This window comes from Octopus sinensis, linkage group LG4 (genome assembly GCF_006345805.1).
Source record: "Octopus sinensis linkage group LG4, ASM634580v1, whole genome shotgun sequence".
Taxonomy (NCBI): domain Eukaryota; kingdom Metazoa; phylum Mollusca; class Cephalopoda; order Octopoda; family Octopodidae; genus Octopus; species Octopus sinensis.
In genome coordinates, this window is record NC_043000.1 from 67,842,224 (window position 1) to 67,865,514 (window position 23,291).

The 23,291-nt window shown below is 35.2% G+C and overlaps 1 protein-coding gene across 6 annotated transcripts in view; it reads right to left on the minus strand.

The window, feature by feature from the left end:
- Positions 1–23,291, minus strand: part of LOC115210355 (recQ-mediated genome instability protein 1) — a 59,282-nt gene that overhangs the window by 32,070 nt on the left and 3,921 nt on the right. For 4 of the 6 annotated variants that reach the window (XM_029778906.2, XM_029778905.2, XM_036502104.1 and 1 more), the window contains exons 2-10: positions 21,839–21,961; positions 16,855–17,001; positions 13,387–13,497; positions 10,186–10,305; positions 5,064–5,197; positions 3,885–4,024; positions 3,411–3,450; positions 2,055–2,110; positions 1,621–1,670 (exon numbers count right to left, since the gene is read on the minus strand). In XM_029778906.2, the coding sequence (XP_029634766.1) occupies positions 1,621–1,670; positions 2,055–2,110; positions 3,411–3,450; positions 3,885–4,024; positions 5,064–5,197; positions 10,186–10,305; positions 13,387–13,497; positions 16,855–17,001; positions 21,839–21,934 (894 nt within the window). In that variant the 5' untranslated portion in view covers positions 21,935–21,961. Of the gene's footprint in view, positions 1–1,620; positions 1,671–2,054; positions 2,111–3,410; positions 3,451–3,884; positions 4,025–5,063; positions 5,198–10,185; positions 10,306–13,386; positions 13,498–16,854; positions 17,002–21,838; positions 21,966–23,291 lie in introns of all 6 variants that reach the window. The other 2 variants (XM_036502105.1, XM_036502106.1) reach the window with 2 other exon arrangements.

Here is a 23,291-nt window from a genome sequence, read left to right on the forward strand (position 1 = left end):
AAAGTTTACAAAGAATTGAAATTAAAATAAGAAAAATGGAATAAAATGAAAGATGTTTTGAATATTAATAAAATTGTTTGAAGAAGTTTTCTTTATACTTATATTAATATTTTTCAAATTAAAAACGTATTCCTATTTCACAACCATTTTCTTTGTCTGCATAGCTAGAATACTTTACTTTTCAGAACAGTAGATTTCACTAATGGGTACCCTTCTTACCAGTAATCACTTAGCTATAAATTAGAAGTCTTCTTAATTTTTCATTTCCCATCAATAAATGCCTCTCCAATCCAGTATAACCCTCTCTTTCAAATAGCCTTCCGTTTTTTCCATCTTACTTGCCTTGAAAGTTGTTGAGATGATTCTTGGTTATGCTGGTATCTAGGAAGTTAGTGCCCTCTCTGCACAACTACACACTATGTGTTGTGTGAGAATGTTTTTTGTGCCCTGAGATCAGAGAGCACTACAATCTCTCTAGAAAGGTTTGACCAGCGAATGGTGTCAATTCTCTGATGCAGAAAAACCATTCTTTCTTCAGTCAAGTGTGTTTGTTTTACTTTTTGTTGTTTTATAACTTTTTGTAGTTGTGTTTCCACTTCAGAATGATAAACCTATGATCAAACTTAAATACTAGGTCTATATCTAAAAAACTTTTATTGTATGATACCCACATATAAGCATTAGGTACATCCTTCTATCTAATGGTAGGAGCCCAACATTAACACAATTTTGCTTGCTCCATCTTGATTGAATTCATTTTTATTTCTATGAAATATAAAAGTGAAGTCAAACTGAAGCATGCAAAATTGCTGAAGGAGACAAATGAATTTTAGATCTGACCATGCAGCCAACAGGCCAGCTCATTAATGTCACACTCACTGAGAAGCTGTTCTCATAAAATATTGATTTCAAATTTTGGCAAGAGGCCAGCAATTTCCAGGAAATGGGTAAGTTGATTACATCAACCGCAGTCTTCAACTGGCACTTATTTTATTGACCCTGAAAGGATTAAAAGGCAATGTCAACCTTGACAGAATTTTGAACTCACAATGTAAAGATGGATGAAATGCTGTTAAGCATTTTGCCTGGTGTGCTAATGATTCTTCCAGCTCACCACCTTGTTCTCATAAAATATTAGCAGCATTTTACCCATTCTTTTTTATAGGCTTTAAAAAAAAGGAGCCATGCCCATACATTTATAGGCTGTCTGGGACTGGTGAGATTGATATGGTTGATGTTGAGTTTAAACATCTGTATATCAGGGGATATACAGGGGAAAATGTGGGTGTAGATGAAAATCCTAAGATTTGACCTTCTCTAAAGGAAGGACTAGGTAAAAGGATTAGTGCATGGCCTGGTTAGTGATGAGAGGAGAGTATGCTGAAGAAAACATGTTGGAGGTGATATGGAACCAGCTACATCAGACAAACTGGGGCCTTTGTAATAGCAACAGAATTGGTAGAATTAGTAAACAGGATTAAAGAAATTACTTAAGGAAGTGTTTATGAAACCAAGAGTCTGTTTTCAAATTATATAATTTTTAATATCATGCTAAAAATACTTATTGGTTTGTAAAGAGATGAATGCAGAAGTAATCTTAAGTGAACAACGTCTGTATACCTCATCAGCAAATTCATCTATTAAATTTGTACTCATTTTTGTTGCATTATCTGTAAAAGAAAATTAATCCCAATATCAGCTTAGCATTTAACCTATATAGTTGAAATAAATCATGACAATAACAGCATTAAAATTACTTGTTTTCTCTTTTAAATAAGTAAAATAAAATTATTTTAATTCTCTTATAGATATTTTTTCTTTTTTTTTTTCCATTTCTAATACCATTGTAAAAATATTTTAAAACTAGTTTACGTACAAAATAAAAGAAAAATGTTCAATATTGATGGTCTGATATAGCTTATTTAATATAAATATCCATATTATCATTTTTCAATCTTCAAAGTATTTCTTAATTCAAATTATTCAAATTTTATGGTTTTTATGAATACAAAATATATATTTCATATAAACTTGTTACAATAACAGATTATTACCTTTCATATTATTATAATGAGGGTCAAATGTTTCTTCTGAAGTGTCTTTGTAGAGTCTGTAAAATAAAAAAAATATTGATTTTAGAGAAACAGTCTGTAAAATTAAAAAGATACTGATTTTAGAGAAATCAAAATTTTACCTTTTCAGCTAAGGAAAATTGTATTTCATAAGTTTATAAATACAAGCCACTGAGGAATCTTGTATGTAATCACTCATTCTACTAAATATGGCAGCAGAATTTCTCTCAAATCACGCCTAACCCTTTAAGAAAAAGAAGGTTTTGTTGGATAATGTAATCCAAGATACTGCTAAAAAGATGAGATGGTCATGGGTTTGCTTCATCAGGGATGAGACCTGGTGTTAAACAAAACAAATGCAGCATGTATCACCCAGAGCAGACATGGGTAACCTGGAACACTTGAGCTGCCTTTCATCATTATTCTTACATCTAGTATAATGTCATGGTTACGTAAGCATAATGATATGTCACAACATATTCTTTAGATCCATCTCAGTCAATTCAAACAATTTTGTTTCTTTCACTCTCTTAATCAAGGTTTGATATACAATCATCATCATCATCGTTTAATGTCTGCTTTCCATGCTGGCATGGGTTGGACGGTTTGACTGCAGATTAGCAAGCCAGTAGGCTGTACCAGGCTCAAATCTGATCTGGCAAGGTTTCTACAGTTGGATGCCCTTCCTAATACCAACCACTCTGAGAGTGTAGTGAGCACTTTTTACATGAGTGCCAGTCAGGGGACACTGGCATCGACCACGTTCAGATGGTGCTTTTGATATGCCACCAGCAGGGGAGCCACAGGCACAGGATGTTTGCTTAATTATTCCTTTTATGGAGTGATCCAATTTATGATAAGTGATATCTCTTAAAGCCCACCACTAGGAAATTGTCACTCATGCCTAACCTAAAGTTTATCTGAAATGTATCTGTATAAACATTTTTAAGTTGGAAACTGTAGATAATGTGTTGTTGATACCTTTCAAAGATAACAAGTAATACAAATAGACCAGCTCCAAATGTATGTTTAAAGTGAGTTTCTGACTAAGTTGTTAAGAATTACTACAACACAAAAATTTAAATAGTATTCTCAATATTTACACAGTTTATTAAGATTATCACCAATATGGTCTAATTTTTCAGTATTTATTTAAACATAAAGACCAGAAGTTTAAAAGCCTTTAAACTTGGAAAAAGAAAACCTGAAACATGAATCTATATTCTAGGATGATTTGCAATCCAAACAATTTCAGAAAATTAACGAAACTTCCTAGATTTCAAAAATCAGTACATAAAAAAACATAATTTTAGGAAGTAACTCTTCAGAAAATCTTACCTTGATTTTTTCTGAATACAGGCTTGGTCATATGATGAGTCTAAGTAAATAATTAAAATGACATGTTAAGCCAGGAAAGTGTTATGGAAAATTAATTATAGATTAATGTTATTACCAGTTCAAATATGCCAGTGGCAAGTTCAAATTTGTAAACAAGCCATTCACTGTGTTAAGTCATGGAGAAAATTTTTTCGCTGTAGACAAATGGTATAAATGCACCTAAATCAGGTCACAGCACCAATAGGTGATGCTGCGAGCTGATTTAAGTGTATTTACAGTGAGAAATATTCTCCATGACAAAGCACAATGAATGCCTTGTTTACAAATTTGAACTTGCCACTGGCATATTCAAACTAGTAATAAATAGCATTGCATTTATACACATCACTGCTTAGCACTCCCACCTCATAATTAATTATAGAATATTTAGGTAAATAAGTAAAAGATATTTTAGCAGACCAACAACAGACTTACCTGAATAAACATGCTTCTTATTTTGGACATTAGAAGTATGGAGTTCTTTCATCTTTCTGTTAGATATATTCTTGTTATTGTTGTCACTATCTACAAAATCTTTTCTCATGTCCTTTCCAGCAAACAATGCAACTTCCTTCCTAAAAATGAAAATAAAGCACTATTCAACTGATCAGAGAAGGTCCTACATATGTAGTCATCAAAATCAAAAACAAACAATGTGCATGCACAAAATTAAAAATATAAAATACCGACAATTTACCCATCACACCCTGTATATATATTTTTTTATATATGAGAAGTAATTACTTTATTTTTCAAAAATAAGTTCATTAGCTGATTACACAACCATGGTCTCCACCCTTATGTGTGTGTTGCAGTTACTTTCGATAGAAATTCTGCCCATTGATCTTCTATGATTCCTCCCTTCAACATCAATATAAGAAGCACTGTCAACTCTGTTGAGCTCTTTTGCTGCCTTTTCACAATCCACCATGTTGCAGCCCCATGGCTTTGACATATCTCTGGCAGGGTGATTGAACTGGTGCTATGTCTTGCTAAAGAGTAACCCATAACTATGCAGGGCACAGTCATCATTCCATGTGATATTTTCAAAATATCCCAGCTAATTTCTATTCAATATTGATTTTAAATTTTGGCACAAGGCCAGCAACTTCAGCAGAGGGGGTTAAGTCATTTCACATCAAACCCAGTACAACTGGTACTTATTTTATCAACCACAAAAGGATGAAAAGTAAAGTTGACTTCAGTAGAATTTGAATTCAGAATGTAACATCAAAAAAATGCTAAGAATTTTGCATGCTTATGAGTCTGCCAGCTTGCCACCTTATACTATCCAAATACTAATGTTCAGATAGTTATATCCAATAGTCATTAATGTTTTCACATTAATCCAACATAAAGTACCATTTCCAGTCTATGTATAGAACATAATAATAGTTGTGATTTTAGATGACTATCAGTTATTGAGCAAATGTTTAGAAGAGTCTGAAAACTTTAGCTTCTCATTGAATTTTATAAGAAAAACAATAACAGAAACCTAAAAGGAATGAACAACCAATGAATTGGCCTTTAAGAAATGATTGTAAAGATAAAGAATTAAAAAAATCAAAGTAAAAATTATATTTATAAGATTCAACAATGTTGGGTAACACTTACATAACTTTGGGTATTAAGAGAAGTTGAGCATTAGATTCTATTAAAGAATCTACTTCTCCACCAAGTACACTTATGTTTTCATTGCTCAACATCAAAACACCATTTCGACACAAAATTTTACCTTTGATTAATACCTGAAAGATACAGAACAAAGATAAACCTCAAATTTACACAACCATTCCATAGTTAACATAACAGTAAAAATTAACTACAATAGGTAATTTTAGTCATTAGTATTCAAACTTGTTGTAAAAACAGGTTTTAACACATTCTTTTAAACATTCAATGTTTTGTAGTCTTCAAAGATTTACATTAGTTTTATTATATTTACTAGCAGTAAAACCCGTCGTTGATCGGGTAATTACTTTTACTGTTTATCGGGAGCCACATTGAAAGTATTATTATATGTATAATTTACTCCTCCTGAATGTGTGTATTTTTAGAAGAGAAAACCATGTAATAATTGAAGTAGAAGAAAGATCAATATCATACATGAACTTGTATTTGTTTATGATATGACAATTATAAGTAAGTTCTATGAGTTATTTTATTTATCTATACAGTAATGGCAATGATATAATACTTTTAAAAGAGAAAAACATGTAATAAAATTAAGGTAGAAAAAAATCATTTTTATACACAAAGTTCTGTTTGTTCATTACATGAAAATAGTTCAGCTGATTGATGTCTTGAAAGCCTCGATCTCATATTTGTTGAAAGTTGAAGTGTTTTCACATTATGCCATAATACAGAAAACTTTATTAAAGCATTGAGCTCATTCACTTTTATTCCTCTTGGAATAACTGGTAGTGTTTGTTGGAAATCTCCTGACAATAATACTGTGACATTTCCCATCATGGAATTGCAATTTCTAATGTCTCATAATATTCTGTCAACAGCTCCAAAAGCTTTTTTGTGGGCCATGGTACATTCATCCCAAACAGTTAAGTAACATCTTTGTACTAATTCACCCATTGCAGAATTTTTAGATATATTAAAACTGGATCTTGTTTGTTAGATAATTCTAAAGGTTACTTGAATGTTGAATGAGCAGTCTGACCTCCGGGTAGTAACATTGCTACAATCCCAGAAATAGCAGTAGCTAAAGCTATATTACATTTTTGCCAAACTTTAGCCAGGCTGAGTTTAATAACAAATGTTTTCCCAGTACCTCCTGAAGCATTTAAGAAATTAAGTCCTCCTGTGTTATTGTTAATACTTTCTATGACAGTGGAATATGCATGACATTGATCAGGTAGAAGCTTGGGAAGATTATCATTTACGTACATGGTCAGTTCATCATTATCTTAGGAAATTTCTCTCATTATTTCAGTGGAGAGAGTGTTAAGATCCCCTCTATTAGTTAGTGGAAGACCTAAATTTTGTATAGGTTCTCCTCCCATGGAAATAATTTGATCTTCTATTTCAATCAAAACCACATTGTATATCACATCCGTGAAACCAATATCTTGCTCAGGATTATTGAACTGAAGTTGGTGCTTGAAATCTTCAGCAAAATCATTTCTGAACACAGTTGAACAGGATTACTTACTTGACAATTTTTGAGAATAATAGCAAAAAGACATCTTAAAGTCTTAGGTGTTTTTGATATTGAAGCTCTTTCTAATGTAGCTTCCCATTACTGATGACTTGCAAGCAAACCTAACTTGAAACACATTTCACGATACGTTCTGTAAATCTCGCTATCAACTTATTTCAAACTTTCCCATGAAGTTGGTCCTCTTTTTACATGAAGAAGCATTCTGAGGTGAAAGCATTCATTTTGGTCAGGATCTACCAATTGTTGTTCAGAACTTAATATCAGAGTGACCTTGAACCTTTGTACCTGTTTTGCGTCTGTTCCATTTATTATTACTCTATGTGTAATAAGAAAGTGAGAAAGGAAGAGAGAGAGAAAAAAGAGAGGGAAAACAGACAGATAAAGAAGAAAGAAAATCAAAGAGATAGTGTCTGGTCTTATTTTCACTTTACAGGACAAACAGAGACAGAATCTCTTTGAAGTAGCATGGCAGAGTTTTAGTTTCACTTTGCAGGACAAAGAGACAGACAGGCAGCCAGGCAGAGAATATAGAGGTGGAGACAGAATAGAGGAGACATACAAAGAAAATTATAGAGGGATGGTGTCTAGTTTTTGTTTCACTTTGTGGTACAATCAGACAGGATCTCCCTTTTATATATATATAGATTATTCTTGATTTGGATTTGAGCCAAAGGAATGAGACAATCAAGGTGAGAGTTCCTTGAAATAACAGAAGATATCCATTAATGAGACAAACAAAAGAAGTTTAAGTCAATGAGGAAGGATCTATTAGTCAACTGACCTGCTAGAAATAGTAGTCAAGTATCTCTCAATTCACACTTTACTGTCTCAGAAAAGGATGGACACTTTAGACAATGCAGTTTTAGATATAAAACACATGAGGTACTGTATTTGCCAATGTATTAACCATACTTTTTTTCCAACAGGAAAATCCAAGAAAAGTGGGGTGCAGTTTATACATGGGTACAAAGAAAAGTCGGTCTAAAACCAGAACATTATTTCATGTAATTATCCAAGATTCATGTAGTACTAGCTCCCTTTACAATTCTTGCCATTAAAACTAGTAAAAAACGCTGTTTAAATATTGTCTATTTTTGTCTGTCATATGCTCTTATAACATTACGCATTTCAAGCCAATGTGCGCTGTTGTCATCTCACTTGCAGCCTCCGCTTCGATGGTGCTGCAGCCCTGTAGCAGAGGGACATGTGCTGGTAGAAAAGTAGTGAGAATTTCTGTAAAGACTTAACTTTTGTCTGACAAATGCACTATGATTGACAGCTGATCATAATTTCCACTTACTCTCTGATTTACCGCGAATTACCTATGAGATCAGTAGTCCCCCAGGTGATCTGGATGTATAACTTATCTCGCCGCATAGGGAAATGAGAGAGAGAGAGAGGGGGGCTGTGATTTATACTTGAATGTGATTGATGAAATGTATTTACTAGGTAATAAGTAAATTAAAATGGAATATGAAAACTTATTTCATATAAGGGGAGATAAGTGCATTTATTCAGAAACATCTTGAACTAGGAAAGGTAAATTTCATTGTCATCACCAATGCTACAAAGGAATACAAATCAAGTCAACTGGAATTTCATTACCATACCTTAAAGTACTCATAAGTGCATTGGTTTGTTTGCTTTTTGTAATATATCTACATAAATACGTAAAGAAAATGGTAATGATCAAAGGAAGCTTTCAAGCTACATCCTATTGTTTGGACCATAATTAGCTTTACTAACTCATCTACTCCGCTCTTCAAGTTCCAGACAACTTACCTACTTCGCTCTTCAAGTTAAAGTCATCATGCTGAGACGAGCATTCACAGCTGCCTTCAAGTTCTCAGTTTCCAGGTTTGCTGAGGAGTTTGGAAGCCGTGCAGCCACATCGACAATGCAGACCAGACTCCCCTCACTTCAATATTCCGATGGCGAGAACTGTTGCTGAGAAGGGGGAGAAGACAGTGAAAATCATTGTGATGCTTGCTTGCATGGCTGACGGAGGAAAGCTACCACTGTACGTCATCTACAAGAGGGAGACACTACCCAAAGACGCCAAGTTTCTGGAAGGGGTCATCATTCAAGGTGAAGCAAAAGGCTGGATGGACCAGGCATTCATTAAGAACTGGCTTTGAGTAGCATGGGGGCAGCACATCAGTGGACTGCATCAGAGAAGGATTCTCCTGGTTCTGGATGCATTTAGATGCCACAAGTCAGAAGAAACCAAGGCGAAGATATATTGTCTGAACATCGACATGGCAATGATCCCCAGGGGAATGACATCTCTTCTTCAACCCTATGATGTTGCAATCAATAAACCGTTTAAGGACCATCACAAGCACCGATGGAAGGATTGGATGGCCAATGCAGCAAAGGAGATGACAAAGACTGGGCACACGAAGAAAGTTTTTAGGACCACACATTTTCAAGAAAAAATATAAAGAGCACAATATAAATCATATAAACGTATGTAATAAAAAGACATTCTCTTATTATCTCTCACATTTAAAACCTGGACTTTATCTTCTTCCCTTAATAATTATGAATATCAATGATTAGCCCTAGTTATTTCCTGGTTTCCCCCACGTTTTTCCCTCATCGGGGACCAAAAACCATGGGTGCAGTTTATACACTAGCAAATACAGTAGTTATAGGTGGAATACCTTTCATAAAGGTCAGCTCAGTCAGAGCTAACCTGGGAACAATATAAAGGAATTTGAAAGAAACAGTTAAGCTAGGCTTGAGAACATTAAGACTCTCTGAAGTAAGAAAGTAAGATAGAGACATATAGGAATATGCTGTACTACAGACCCACTGAATATATGCAGTGATGGAAAAATTAATATAAAACTGATAGAATGCTCGATCACCTAATTATTCTTTTCCTTTATAACATTGTAGTAATGTTATAATTAAAATAGTGTGATTTGATTCTTTAGCAAACTACTTACTTTTTCTTTCTACTTTGCTAGAGACAAGAATTTGGTTTCAAGAATATGTGATACTACCTCTAAGAATTCATTCAAAAAGCATCAACTTTCTTCAATACCATGAAGATGAAAGTAAAGAGATAATAATAAAGAAAATAATAGATCTAAAATCATACAACTAAAAACTTATATTTTATTTTCTATATTCTGTTGTTTGACACATCAAGTTTTTAAATTATTTAATAGACACAACATGAATTATTTATGCAATATTCCTCTCCCTCTATCATACTTTAAACTCTCATCACCTGACAATGTAGACACTTCCCACACAATACTACTCTCGACTTTGTTGAGGGGTCTTGTCTTGCAAGTTACTTGATGGACTTCACTGGTGCTGGTGCCATGTATAAAGCACCCAGTCCACTCTGTAAAGTGGCTGGTATTAGAAAGAGCATTCAGCTGTTGAAACCATGCTAAAGCGGACGGCAGAGCTTGACACAGTCCTCTGGCTCCACATCTCCTATGACACGATCCAGCCCATGATGAGGATGATGATGATGAATATTAAGTCAGCAAGATAAAACTAAACAATCCTTCTCTCTCTTACAAAATCAGTTATACCAACCTTAAAACCAGGATTTATATTAACATTGAGAGACGGAATGCTTTTGTATTCAATACCATGAACTACAGTTGTCCCATCAGTCATCTCCATTTTCAACATTCGACAATGGACTGGTTGTGGCTATAATAAAAAAAAAAAATCAATGGTTATTATAGGTCATTTGTTTTAATCAATTCTAAGTATTATACCCTCTTGTCTTTTTTCAGGAAGCTGTTCACTTCCAGTTTCTAATAATTATATAATTGTCAAGTCTAAATTATTTCCTTCGAACAAATAAAATATACTCAACTTCTAGTGTCTAAATAGCTCCCAAAGACATTACATATTATTACTATTCCAAAATTATCTATCCATAATAGCTTCTTATGTACGAGAGTTGGACATTATTAAAGTCAATTTGCTGTAACTGTAACCATTGTTATTTTCTTCTTCATTCCAGGTTGTCAATCAAACATCAAAGTTGGAAAAGTAGTCTATTGAACATTTATTTTGCAATCTTTGCAGAAAATAGAATCTGAATTATTTTAAGTAACAAATTCATTAACTGATGTGCAAGGTTTCTAAACATATGAATGAGGCCTCTTAACAAATGAATGAGGTTTCTTCATAGATGACCAATGCTATTTTCAGATGTATGTGGCCTCATATTAACTCTAACAAAAGCTTTATAGTTGAGAATTCTGTTGGGAAGAGCCATCACATCATGGTACACATATTGATTTCAAATCTTGGCCTAAGGCCAGTAATTTTGGGAGAGGGGATAAGTTGATTACATCAACCCCAGCACTCAACTGGTACTTATTTCATTAACCTCAAAAGGATGAATGGCAAAGTCGACCTCAGTGGAATTTGACCTCAGAACATAAAGACAGACAAAATGCCACTAAACATTTTACCTGATGTGCTATCGATTCAACCAGCACCTTCATCATGGTAAAAGTATTACAAACAGTTTGTTCTGCCAACATTCACTGGCCAGTTATCAGTAGTGTAGAGCAGTCACAGGCAAACTGTGGTCCACAGGATTTTCTAAATAGCACAACTAACAAAAAATTTACCGTAACCCTTTAGCATTCAAACTGGCCCTATCTGGCCCAAATATTCTACTTGTTTTATGTTCAAACTGGCTATATCCATCCTCTCACACTTAGCAGACAATGTCAGTCTAAAAATAAACAATTACATCATCAAAATCTCAAAGCTATGAGATAATACAGGATTAATTCAAAACAATGTGAATAAATAAGCAATACATTTGACAAAGAAATATGTATGCTAAAGGGTTAAATTTTTGTTTTCTAGTAGTGTAGCCCACCTGATGATAAACCTTGTCTCATTCGGTCCACCTTTCAAAAAAAGTTGTCCATGCCCCCTATAAAGCAACACAAGAAATGCAAACACTAAAGGAGTGTCCTCTAATTACTATAAGAAGATAATGTTATTTCTTCTAAGTATCCTAAAATTCAATGTGTCATTTGTTGGAACTAATAAATTGCTCCATTACTTAGGTTGTAGTAAGAGTTAAACATTCAAAAGCTATTCCCATCTTTAGAGTTACATCCTTAATTTGAGGTACTTCAGGTGGTTTATTTCTAGTATAAACATTACACTTGAACTGATTTCAGCTTAACTTTGACAAGAGAGCATTGCTAGTACATTCCATACTAAACTTTTAATAATTTTCATATTTGCTTACAATTTTAATGCATTTTTTTTGTTTTGCAAGTACTTGGTGACCCTGTCAGTGCAGGTGCCACTTAAAAGCATCCAGTCCACACTGTACCTTGCCTGTGCTTGTACCACATAAAAAGCACTAAGTCCACTCTGCTGAGTGGTTGGTGTCAAGAAGAGCATCCAGCTGTAAAATTCTTGTCAAAACAGTTACAGAAGTCTGGTGCAGGCTTCAGCCTGGCCAGCTATTGTCAAACCTTCCCATCCATGCCAGCATGGAAAGCGGATGTTAAACGATGATGATGATGTTTTACTGGTTTCATTAATTCAACCATGGTCATGATGGAACACACAGCCTTTAAGAGAATTATTAGTTATATCAACCTCAATATTTCATGGCAAGCTGGCAGAATCATTAGCACGCCAGGCAAAATGCTTAGCGACATTTTGTCTATCTTTACATTCAAGGTTCCAATGCTGCTGGTGTTGAATTTGCCCTTCATCCTTTCAGGGTCAACATAAGTACCAGTTGAACACTGGGATCAGTGTAATCAATTTACTCCCTCTCCCAAATTTGCTGGCCTTGTGCCAAACTTTAAAACTAATTTTACACTAGTAGTTATTTTATCAAACTCAGAAGCATGGAAAGTAAAGTTAACTTGGAAAGGATTTGAATTCAGAACATTAAGGGAGGCAAACTAAATACCACAAGGTACTTTGTCCAATGCTCTACCAATTCAGCCACCCACCACCTTTATGTTTATATTTTTTTGTGTCTTCATTTACTAAATTCAAAAATTAATAAAATTAATAAAATTTTAGTGAAAAGTAACATTCTTTTATAGAGACATATAATCAGCTACTAGTAATTTCAGGTATAGATTTTAAATATTGCACTAGAGATTCCTTCATATTGAATGACCAAGGGAATGATTATAAGATTGCACCTAGGAAGTTCCCCTCCAAGGCACAACTCCAGGCAAGGTTGTTTATGGAAGACCAGTAGGTGCCCATGCATACCAACCTCCCCTCTACATGCCACCGATGTTATCCAAGAGAAAGGCAAAGGCCAATACAGCTTGGCACCAGTGACATCGCAACTCATTTCTACAGCCAAGTGAAATGGAGCAACATGAAATAAAATGTCTTGCTCAAAAACATAACACACAGACCAGTCTGGGATTTGAATTCACTACCTCGTGATTGTGAGCCTGATGCTCTAACCACTGAACCATTCACATTCACTTAGTTCATGGCAAGCTGGCAGAATCATTAGCATGCCAGGCAAAATACTTAGTGACATTTTGCCTGTCTTTATGTTTTAGGTTCAAATACCGCCAGTTTGACTTAGTCATATTAAATAGTCTCTTTAAAACTATAAAAGTACTGATCATCATACACATTAAGAAAGATTATCTTTAAAATGCACTTTATAAATAAATAAGCTGTTATGTTTTTAAAAGAGTAACAGAAATAGTGAAAGAAAAATTTAAGAAATATTAGAAAGAATGACAAAAAAAATAGATTTACCGTATATTGTTTGGGATTTTCAGCTGATATTAGACTGTTTGAGAAGTCTGTTCCTTTTAACTTTGAGTGTTGAGTGTAATAGGATGTACTAATATCTATAATATTATTTACCTGCAATGAAAAATTTAAAAAAGGGAAACAAAACTTCATAATTTATCCAAAGTAAAATAAAGAATTCCTAGAAATTACAAAATTAAACTGTTTACATGAATGAAGCTTTATTGATGTTTACATTCAAAAGTTCATTCCTTGACACAAATTATCTACATTAACCTTTTCATTACTGTATTTATTTTGAGATGTTCAATGTTTCTTTCAATTACTTCAAATATAACAAAGAATTTAGTAAAATAACTTAGTTATCCTTCAGTTAGTGTTAGGAATATAAATTGTGACTAAGGTTTGGTGGAAGATTTTAATTCAAAACTTATGAAAACAAGACATTTGTACTCAGAACCAGAGCCAGTTTCAGCCAGGTTGGAAATGAAAGGGTTAAGAGCCAAGGAAGAAGCCTCTGTATGACTGCTTGAAATGCAATACTTAGTAGTTAAATCTCTCAAATGACACTTTCCTGTCTTAAAGAGAGGAAACATTAGAAACATATAGTCCTGAATGTAGAAAAAGACAAAGACATTTTATCAAATGCCATTGTCAAAATGTGTCCCAACTAAGTTAAAAAGACAGCTAGCGTTAGTGTTCATTTGGTCAATAGGTATTTATGGTTGTGAAGCACGAACTCTGAACAAGTTTGAAGTGAACATAATCAACGCATTTGAAATGTGGGTGTAGAGGAGAATGTTGCAAGTCTCTCACAAGAACCATCGGACTAATGAATGGATGTTACAACAAGTAGGTAAAAGACAACTCTGGAACAGTCTGAAAAAACAAAAGTTCATCTATTATAGCCATATTTTGGCCATAATAGAAGAGCCATAATATTGAGGTCTAATAGATCCTAGATTTCTAGAAAACTTTCAGTAAGAAGACTAGTAGTGGGCTTTCAATTGCCTTACTAAAATTGTTCTGTTAACTATAAATAAGAAGGAAAGCAGGTTAAAACTATAAAGTGATTTGTCATCATGTACTGTACACGTGTAGCACATTTATGACACTACAATGGAAGTTTTCTCAATTAAGTTCTCCAGCTGCCTTGCCATTCTTGTCCAAACATCTCTTGCTATTGTCCATCCACAGCATTCTTTGTCTGCCTCTTGATCAACTATCCTCTACTCTTCATTCCATGATAATGTTTTCCAAACCTCTGCTTCTTTGAATATGGCCGTAACACAAAGTGGCATCTAAATATTCCTGAACTGGTTCTACAGTGCACCAACAGTGAGAGCTAACAAGTGACCTTCATGAGGCAGAGTGCTGAGTGACACCACTGTGTTTACTTTGCCAGTTGAGAAATTTGTGTTTTTGTAATCGCGTGTATGTTGTAGTCTATGATTTTTGTCAGGGACAGGAAATTGGAACAAAGTACCAAAGTGAAATTTTTGCATTAAACTTGGGAAGTCTGCTACAGAAACATTGAGCATGTTTCAGTAAGCTTATGGCAATGATGCAATGGGTCGCACACAAAGTTTCGAGTGGCACGGGTGCAAGACAGAGTCATAGCTCAATCAAGAGCATGCTCATTGCTTTTTTTGACATCTGTGGTATTGTATCAAGAACTCATTCCCCAGGGCCAGATTGTCAATCAAGAGATCTATTGCAATGTTTTGAAGTGTTTGAGGACATTTGGTGAAAGCAACTGGATCTGTGGAGCATGTAGAATTGGATTCTTCACAACAATGCTCTGTTACTGAGCTCACCTCACTCATGAGTTTCTCGCCCCCACCCTATCACCAGATTTAGCACCTACATACTTCCATCTGTTCCCCAAGATGAAAATGCAGCTCAAAGGCTGCCATTTTTACACCATTGTTGAGATCAAGAACAAATCACAGGAGGTCTTCGACTTGCTTATGTAAAATGACTTCCAGATCAGATTCCAAAAGTGGCAGGAACACTGGGACTAGTGTGTTGCTGCACAGAGTGACTATTTCAAAGGAGATGATGTTACAACTTAAGTAAATTAGTTATTTTTTATTAAACATAACTAGTCAAGGAACTTTTTGATACCACCTCGTAGATGAGCTTTCGTTTTTTCACAATGTTCAGGAGTTGTCTTTCACCCATTTGTTGTAACACCCATTCATTTGTTCAATGATTCTTGTATGAGACTTGTAACATTCATATGCATTGATTATGTTCTTTTCAGATTTGTCTAGAAGCCACATTTACAACCATAAATGCCTATTGGCCACATAAGTACTCACACTAGCCTTATTTACATTCAATGGATATTTGTCCTCATCTTATTTTTGTTGTTAACACAACATTTTGGCTGATATACCCTCCAGCCATCATCAGGTGTTTTGGGGAAATTTCAAACCTGGGTTCTCATTCCTAAGGTATTTTCCCCAAGACACCTGAAATTACCCCAAAACACCTGAAATTTCCCCAAGACACCTGAAGAAGGCTGGAGGGTATATCAGCTGAAATGTTGTGTTAAAAACAAACAAGATGAGGACAAATATCTGTCGAATGTAAATAATGTACATAATTCCTCATCTCTGGTATATAGAACTGTAGAACACACTAGCCTTGTTTTTAACTTGGTTAGGACACTATTGCTGATCCAAATGTAAAGTTTTTTCATAGACACCCTTGCTATGTGTCCTAATTTCTTCTTTACAAGTGGCTTCATCAGAGATTTGGGCTCCAAGGTACAATTCAACTTGTTTGAGACTCTCACTGCTCAAATAATAAAATAAGTGAACAAAGTAACTTTTACATGCCCATCTGACATACTAGAAATAACAGCAAAATCTCCACAAATCACACCCTTCCGTCAAAGGACTCTTTGAACAATCAAGCCCTTGATGTACAAAAAAGATGCAACGGTCACAACTAGAATGCCTTTGTCAGTCTCAGTCAAAGCTGACAAGACTAAACAACATGAACAATATAAAATAATTTGACCTTGTTTTACCATATTTTCAATGAAATACACTGCTTTTGTTTCAATTAATTTTGAAAATAACAAAGAATTTAGTAGAATTTATCAAGCAGAGCCATTTTCCTAAGGGATCAGTAATTTGTCTGTCTTCCTACTTACTCAGACTTTGATCTTTGCTAAATTAACTCTAAGGCCCTTTGATTCCAGACATTGCTTACACAGTGAAATTTATTCTCTAGTTCTGGTAGTAATTCAGCAATAAGAACAAAGTCATCAGTGTAGAGAAGCTTCCAAGAGCAGCTTGTCTTAAATTCCTCTGTTGTGGCCTGGAAGGCTATGATAAACAAGACAGGGCTGAGAACCGATCCCTGGAAAACTCCTACCTATACACTAAATTCCTTGAGAGAGAGAGAGAAAGAAAGAGAGTGAGAGAGAGAGAACAAAATATTACAATAATACTTCACCTGTAAACAATAAAATCCAGAGAGAAAAAACTTATTGGAAGTAGCAGTTTGTTGTGGTAAACATTGAGATCCAAGCTCAGTTAGGTCAGCAGCTAACCACTGTTCATACACCAAACTTTTAAGTTGGTCGGCACTTAATGTAGAACCCTGAAAAGATAACCAAGAAAAAAATATTAATACCACAAACTGATATCCGAAATTAAATTTAAATATTTTACATTTGTCAAAATTTGAATAAAACAAACCACAGAATCCTAAATATTAGACATACAAAATATAAAGGGCTTTGAGCTAACTACAAAGGCCAAAAAATAACTATTAAAAATGCTTTTGGAAATGCATATACTCTAGTAACCAAGGAGATACATTAGTTTGATTCAATTTATTTGATTTTTATATGAATTCTCCTGGAAGATGATTCCAAATAGATTGTGTTTAAGAAGAATGATTTGTATGTACTTAAATCAACAGAACATAACAGGATTCAGATGGATTCTGTTGCAAACACAGATTTTACAGCTGGATATATTCCTCCTACTGCTAACCACATAACACAAGAAATTTTGATGTCAAACTGAAAGTAGAATTATGTGTTTAACCCTTTCGTTACTGTATTTATTTTGAGATGCTCTGTGTTTCTTTCAATTATTTTAAATATAACAAAGAATTTAGTAAAATAATTTAATTATCATTAAGCGAGTGTTAGGAACATAAATTGCAACTAAGGTTTGGTGGTATAGTTTAATGAAAAACTTATGAAAACAAGACATTTCTACTACAGAGCCAGAGCCGGTTTTGGCCGGGTTGGTAACAAAAGGGTTAACTAATGCAACAACATTCCTATCATTGTAGTCCACTGCAGATCATCATTCTGATAACTTCTGAAAATATCACTCCTTCAGGAACACAACTATTATAACTGCTGCAAGAGAAAGCATGCTTTCCTTTGTTTCTCTGCAATATGTACATCAGTCCATCATTTGTTTGAGCATTTTATCCTGATATTTGGAGTAACCAAATATCTTCTCTATAGCAAAACACCTATTTCTATAACTCTATTATATTTGAAGCTCTCACCTGGCACAAATTCACCTCCTTCAATACTATTCCCCTTCCAAGTCAGGTGTCTTTGTCTTGCAAGTTACTTGGTGATTCTTCAGGTGTTGTTGCCACATAAAAAGTACACAATGCACTCTGTAAAATAGTTGGCATTAGGAAAGGCATCCAGCCATAGAAACCATGCCAAAACTGACAATGGAGACTGGTGCAGCTCTTTAGCTCCCCAGATCCTGTTAAACTGTCCAACCCATGCCAGCATAGAAAATAAACATTATATGCTGCTGATGATGATGGCCACTAGAAAGATGAGTGTATAATCATCCATAACCAAGAATAGGATAGAACAAGTCTGCAATGACAAAGATCCACTTGAAATCCCTACAGAGTGACAAATCTAGGGTGAGGGATATTAGTCCATAGGTCTTGACAGCGGAGTGATTCACTGCATAGAGAGGGATATCAGAAAGACCAGGAGTGGTGGAGGTAAACCGTCGAGGTCAAATACTTAAGCTGGCACCCATATCCACTATAAAGGACTTTGAAGAATTGGCGTCTCTTATAAAGAATGCATGATAGGGTCAATTGATGGGGGAGACGCCTGATGTGTCCAGTGTCTCCCTGTCTAATTTCCCTGAGAAGAGTAGGAGCAGGGCTGTGTACATTTCTAGACCTGGTCCTTGAACTTACTGTGGTACCAGCAGACTGAGGGAACAGGAAGTGCATGTATGCGCAAGAAGGAACGGCACCTGGTCCTTCCTGCGGAATAATCCCTTGAAGACGAATAGTTCCTACACATGCATGAAACCTGATGGGTCAGTTCTGCGATAGCCCGCAAGATGTCAACTGGAGCAGAAGTAGAATCTCAAGAGGAAGATGAAGAAGCGACAAGGTTATCTGCGGAGGATGGTGAGCTAGAAAATTCCATAATCTTGTCTGCGGAGGTGGCAAGTTGGTTCAAAGGCCTTGTGTTCTATTACAGGAGCTAAAATCGACTGGACATTAGAAGGCATCCTCAAGAAAAATAGTCATCCCTCATATTAGCTATCAGACAACTCTTGGATTCATCACAAAAACTGGGAGGGGGGGTCCCTGAGATGCTCATCCTGCAAGAGTGTGCGAAATTTACTCTCAAGCGAGGGAGAGTTACACTGGAGAACCTCAGCTTTGAAGGTTTCGTAGGTCATATCCGATGGCATTTCTGTTATCATATCTCGCACTGCAAGTGCAAGGGGAGAAGGAATGCCAGCAAGAATGATGTGGAGTTTGCTCTGGGCCAACTGAATGTTAGAAGAAATGAAGAACGATTCCAGTTGTGAAAACTATATATTAGTATCTCCATGATATTGAAGCAAAGGAAAATGACTCATCTTGGATGATAATAGAAAGGGAACAGCACGAAGAACAAGCTGGTTGAAGAAACACCATTAGAAATAGCAATCAAAACACCCTTGTTGAAAGAAGACATGACGAGCAGCAAACTAGGAAGATTTTTCTTCAATAGCAGAGGATGAAAATAGAAGAAATCCTTGCCATTTGATAAGGAACAAATTATGGCCAACGAGTGGATAATCCAGGTGGTTGAGAGAAAGAAACTGATGCTTGGTACGGAGGAAAATTTTCTGTTCATGTGAATTCTGGAGAAAATTCTGAATAACTTTTTGCATTTTTATAAACAAGAACAAAATTCTCTGTAATGCCGTGTCTTCAAATGACCAAGTTGTAAATTGAGTTACAACCCAAGGAAAAATGATTTGCAGTTTCCCGCTTGAAAATAGCACCAAAATTTTCCTGGTGAAGAAGACAATATGGTGACAAGACAGTGGTGTTCCTATATGACGAGAGGCAATTTGGTTGCATAACCAAAGTCACGAAGGAGAAAAGGGAATACATATTCACTAGTCTGTATTCTGCTGGTGTTCACCATTTTAGAAGTCTGTGTTCACGTCGGGTCACCATTTTAGATGTTGTAAGTCGTCACTGAGCCACCTAATATGACTCTCAGAAGGCTGTAATCTCTCTGGTAGTAAAAACAGATGTAAAACATATACAAGCAAGGTTGTAACTTTAAACACGTTTATTGTGGCCACACATATATGGAATGATAAATAAAATGGTTGGTGTGTAAAAGCCATGGTCTTCTGCAAGCTGGCCTGTGGCATAAGATAGAGCCAGTCAAGTTACTTTCTCATAGCTTGCATGTCAGTGCAGAAAAAAAGGAAGAAATGAGGTCACGTGTCTGAACCTTAATGTGTAACACTTTCTATATCTGTAAAGCCAGCTTCTTTACCTGCTGTCAAGAGGTGTAATGCACCTACACCAGTTAGCAGCAACAAAGTTCTGTGGGGGAGTATTTTTATCTGATCACATTCTGGCTCACCATAAATGAAACTGAACACATTTAAAAAAAAAAATGCTGTCTTAATCACATTCACCAAAAGCAAAAACATCAATACCTAGTGTTTATGAGGTATTCTTCAAAATTAGTCTTTTGTCTCTTCCACATTTTGAACAACTCCACTGTTCAAATACCTGTCGTCCTGCATTGAGGAAATCTATATCAACTCATTGTTGATATCATCTTCCATGATGACATCATGGTATCTTTGAACTTGTCCAAGACCATCCACTGCCCTCATCTCAAATTTCATCATCATCCCTATTATGCCTCACCCCTCTCCAACTTCTGCATTTATCTTCTATCTTTTACTTGCTTTAGACATTAGACTGCAGCCATGCTGGAGCATTGCCTTGAAGAAATTTTAGTCAAATGAATCGACGACAGTACTTATTATTTTTTCCTTTTAGGTTTGTTTAGTCTATCGGTCTCTTTTGCCAAACCCCTAAGTTACAGGGACATGAATATGCCAACACCAGTTGTCAAGTGGTAGTGAGAAGCAAACACAGACACACAGCATACACATATATATATATATATTTATATATATATATATGTCTGGTCATAGAGTGACTTGTGGTTTTGCATCCATAATATGCTTAGCTTTATAGACAACTCATCAGACTCTAATATTGGTGGCCATTGGAGTCTAATGAGGGTCAAACTCCAGTTTCTGATCTAGGCAAAAAAATGGGGGAAAAATAGTGTAATAGGTGTAAAACAACATGTAGTAAATGAATATGAAAAAAAAATGCACACTGGCGAACAGGGGGAGGGGGCGGAGAGGGCACTAATTTTTTTTTCATTTTTGTAACAGGGTGTTTTCAGATCCTGTGAGTTTGATTGTGTGAATTTTCCAAGAGTTTTTTCTCCTCTCCACTCCCTGTTCGCCAGAATGCCTTTTTTTGTCATATTCGTTTACTAAATGTTGTTTACACCTACTACACTATTTTTTTGCCTGGGTCAGAAACTGGAATTTCCTGATGAGTTGTCTATAAAGCTAAGAGCATTATGGATGTGAAACCATTGGTCACTCTGTGACCGGACATATATTTAACTTCATGTAAATACATTACTGCTCTAACTTTAAGAGTGTGCTTCTTTTTTGGATATATGATCCACTGACGACATATATGATGGGCTTCTCTCAGTTCCATCTACCAAATCTACTCGCAAGGTTTTGGTTGGCCCAAGGCTATAGTAGAAAACACTTGCCCAAGGTGCCATGCAGTGGGACTGAACTAGGAACCATGTGATTGGGAAGCAAGCTTCTAACCACACAACCACACCTGTACCTATTTATTTATGATTCTCAAGTAATCATCTTCAGAACTTCAGCCCTCTACAATTATTATTTCCCTGTACACATTTTCCTTGCAAACATCAAGCTACAGACAAGCAAACTGGACATTGATTTCATCAGTGAAGGAGGACATTCAAAGTTTATGTATACCAACCACTGCTTCTTCTGATTAAATAATTTAAAAACAAAAAAGACTAATGAACATTTAGATAATGAATATAACATACCTGATGTTCTTCCTTAAGCCAATCAATACAAGCATCTAACCATTCCATTGGTACTTGGATATGTTTGCTTTTTAAGAATATGTGTACTGCCTCCATAATAGCTCCCAAAGAATTTGTGGTGTCCTTTTATTTTCATATGGAAAGAAAGTATTAGTTTTCTGTAAGATGCTATCAACTTCAAATATTTAAGTAACATTAACAAAACATGCAAACTTTCATCATCATTTTTTAAAAAATAAAAAAATAATATCTGTTATGAGACAATGAAGAAACCTCTATGAAAGTGCTTCATCTTCCAGAATCAGCAACCAAATTTCTTCAGACATGTTCTACAGTTTTAAAAAGAGAACACATATGGGCAATGTAGTCTCTAATATACAAAAGACAGAAAATATTTTATAAGAAAAATGAATCAGAACTAATCTGGGGCAAAACAACATTATTCTTAATAAAAATCACTTCTTTCTGTAGATTGTATCAATTATTCTATTACAATAACAATGGAACCACTCCAAGGATTCAATTTCAATTTCCTAGACACTTCTGGAAGGAGTGAGATAGTAGTAACCGACCACTGATTGAGGGAAAATATAGAAGTAGAGAGTAAGAATCAGTGGGAGAAGTTCAGAAGTTTTATTTTTTATCTCTATAGGAATTAAAAAGGTTTTGTATTGCCTTGATATATATATGAGCCAAGAAGTAAAAGTCTATGTAATCATTCGGCCAGCTAGAAATGGCAACCAAATTTTCCTAAACTAACACACCACCATTTGAAATGGAATAGATGCATTCCCACACACTTCTAAAATGACAGAATGGTCACAGCTGGAATGGTATTGATCATAGGTTTGCTTGATTAGGAGTGACCTGGGGTTAAACAACAAAGGCAATTTCTCTCTCCATAGAAAAGACAGACTGAATGGAGTATGTGTATGATGCTACATGGTGATGAAACTTGGACACTGAAAGTAGATCTACAAAGACTGAAGAGAAATAAGTTAGATATGAGAGGCTGAGCACAAGTAACCTTAATACATTTAAGTACAACGAGCTACAATCGTGGCCGTCAGGCACAGTTCGACAGGCCACGATCGTGGCCCTGATAGATGCATTTAATTTATGGGTGTTTGTTGAAATGTCTGTCAAGAGATAATGACTTTTCAGATGATGTAAAATTTGCCACCATTATATACTAAGAAGATATTTTAACAATTTTTTTATTTTTTACGTGTGCATTGTGGTCTCATTTTCATAAAAATGTGCTCAACAGTTCATTCTATGTAAGTGCAAATCCCAATGCTTTGCGTGTTAAAAGAACGGTTGTATATGTATGTAGGCCTTGGGGAGTGAATACTCAAGTTTTGTGAAGTTAAACATAAACTAACATTAGAGCTGAGAACTAAGAGAAAATACCCCACAAAAAATGTCAGGTGATAACACCTGCCTTGATTGT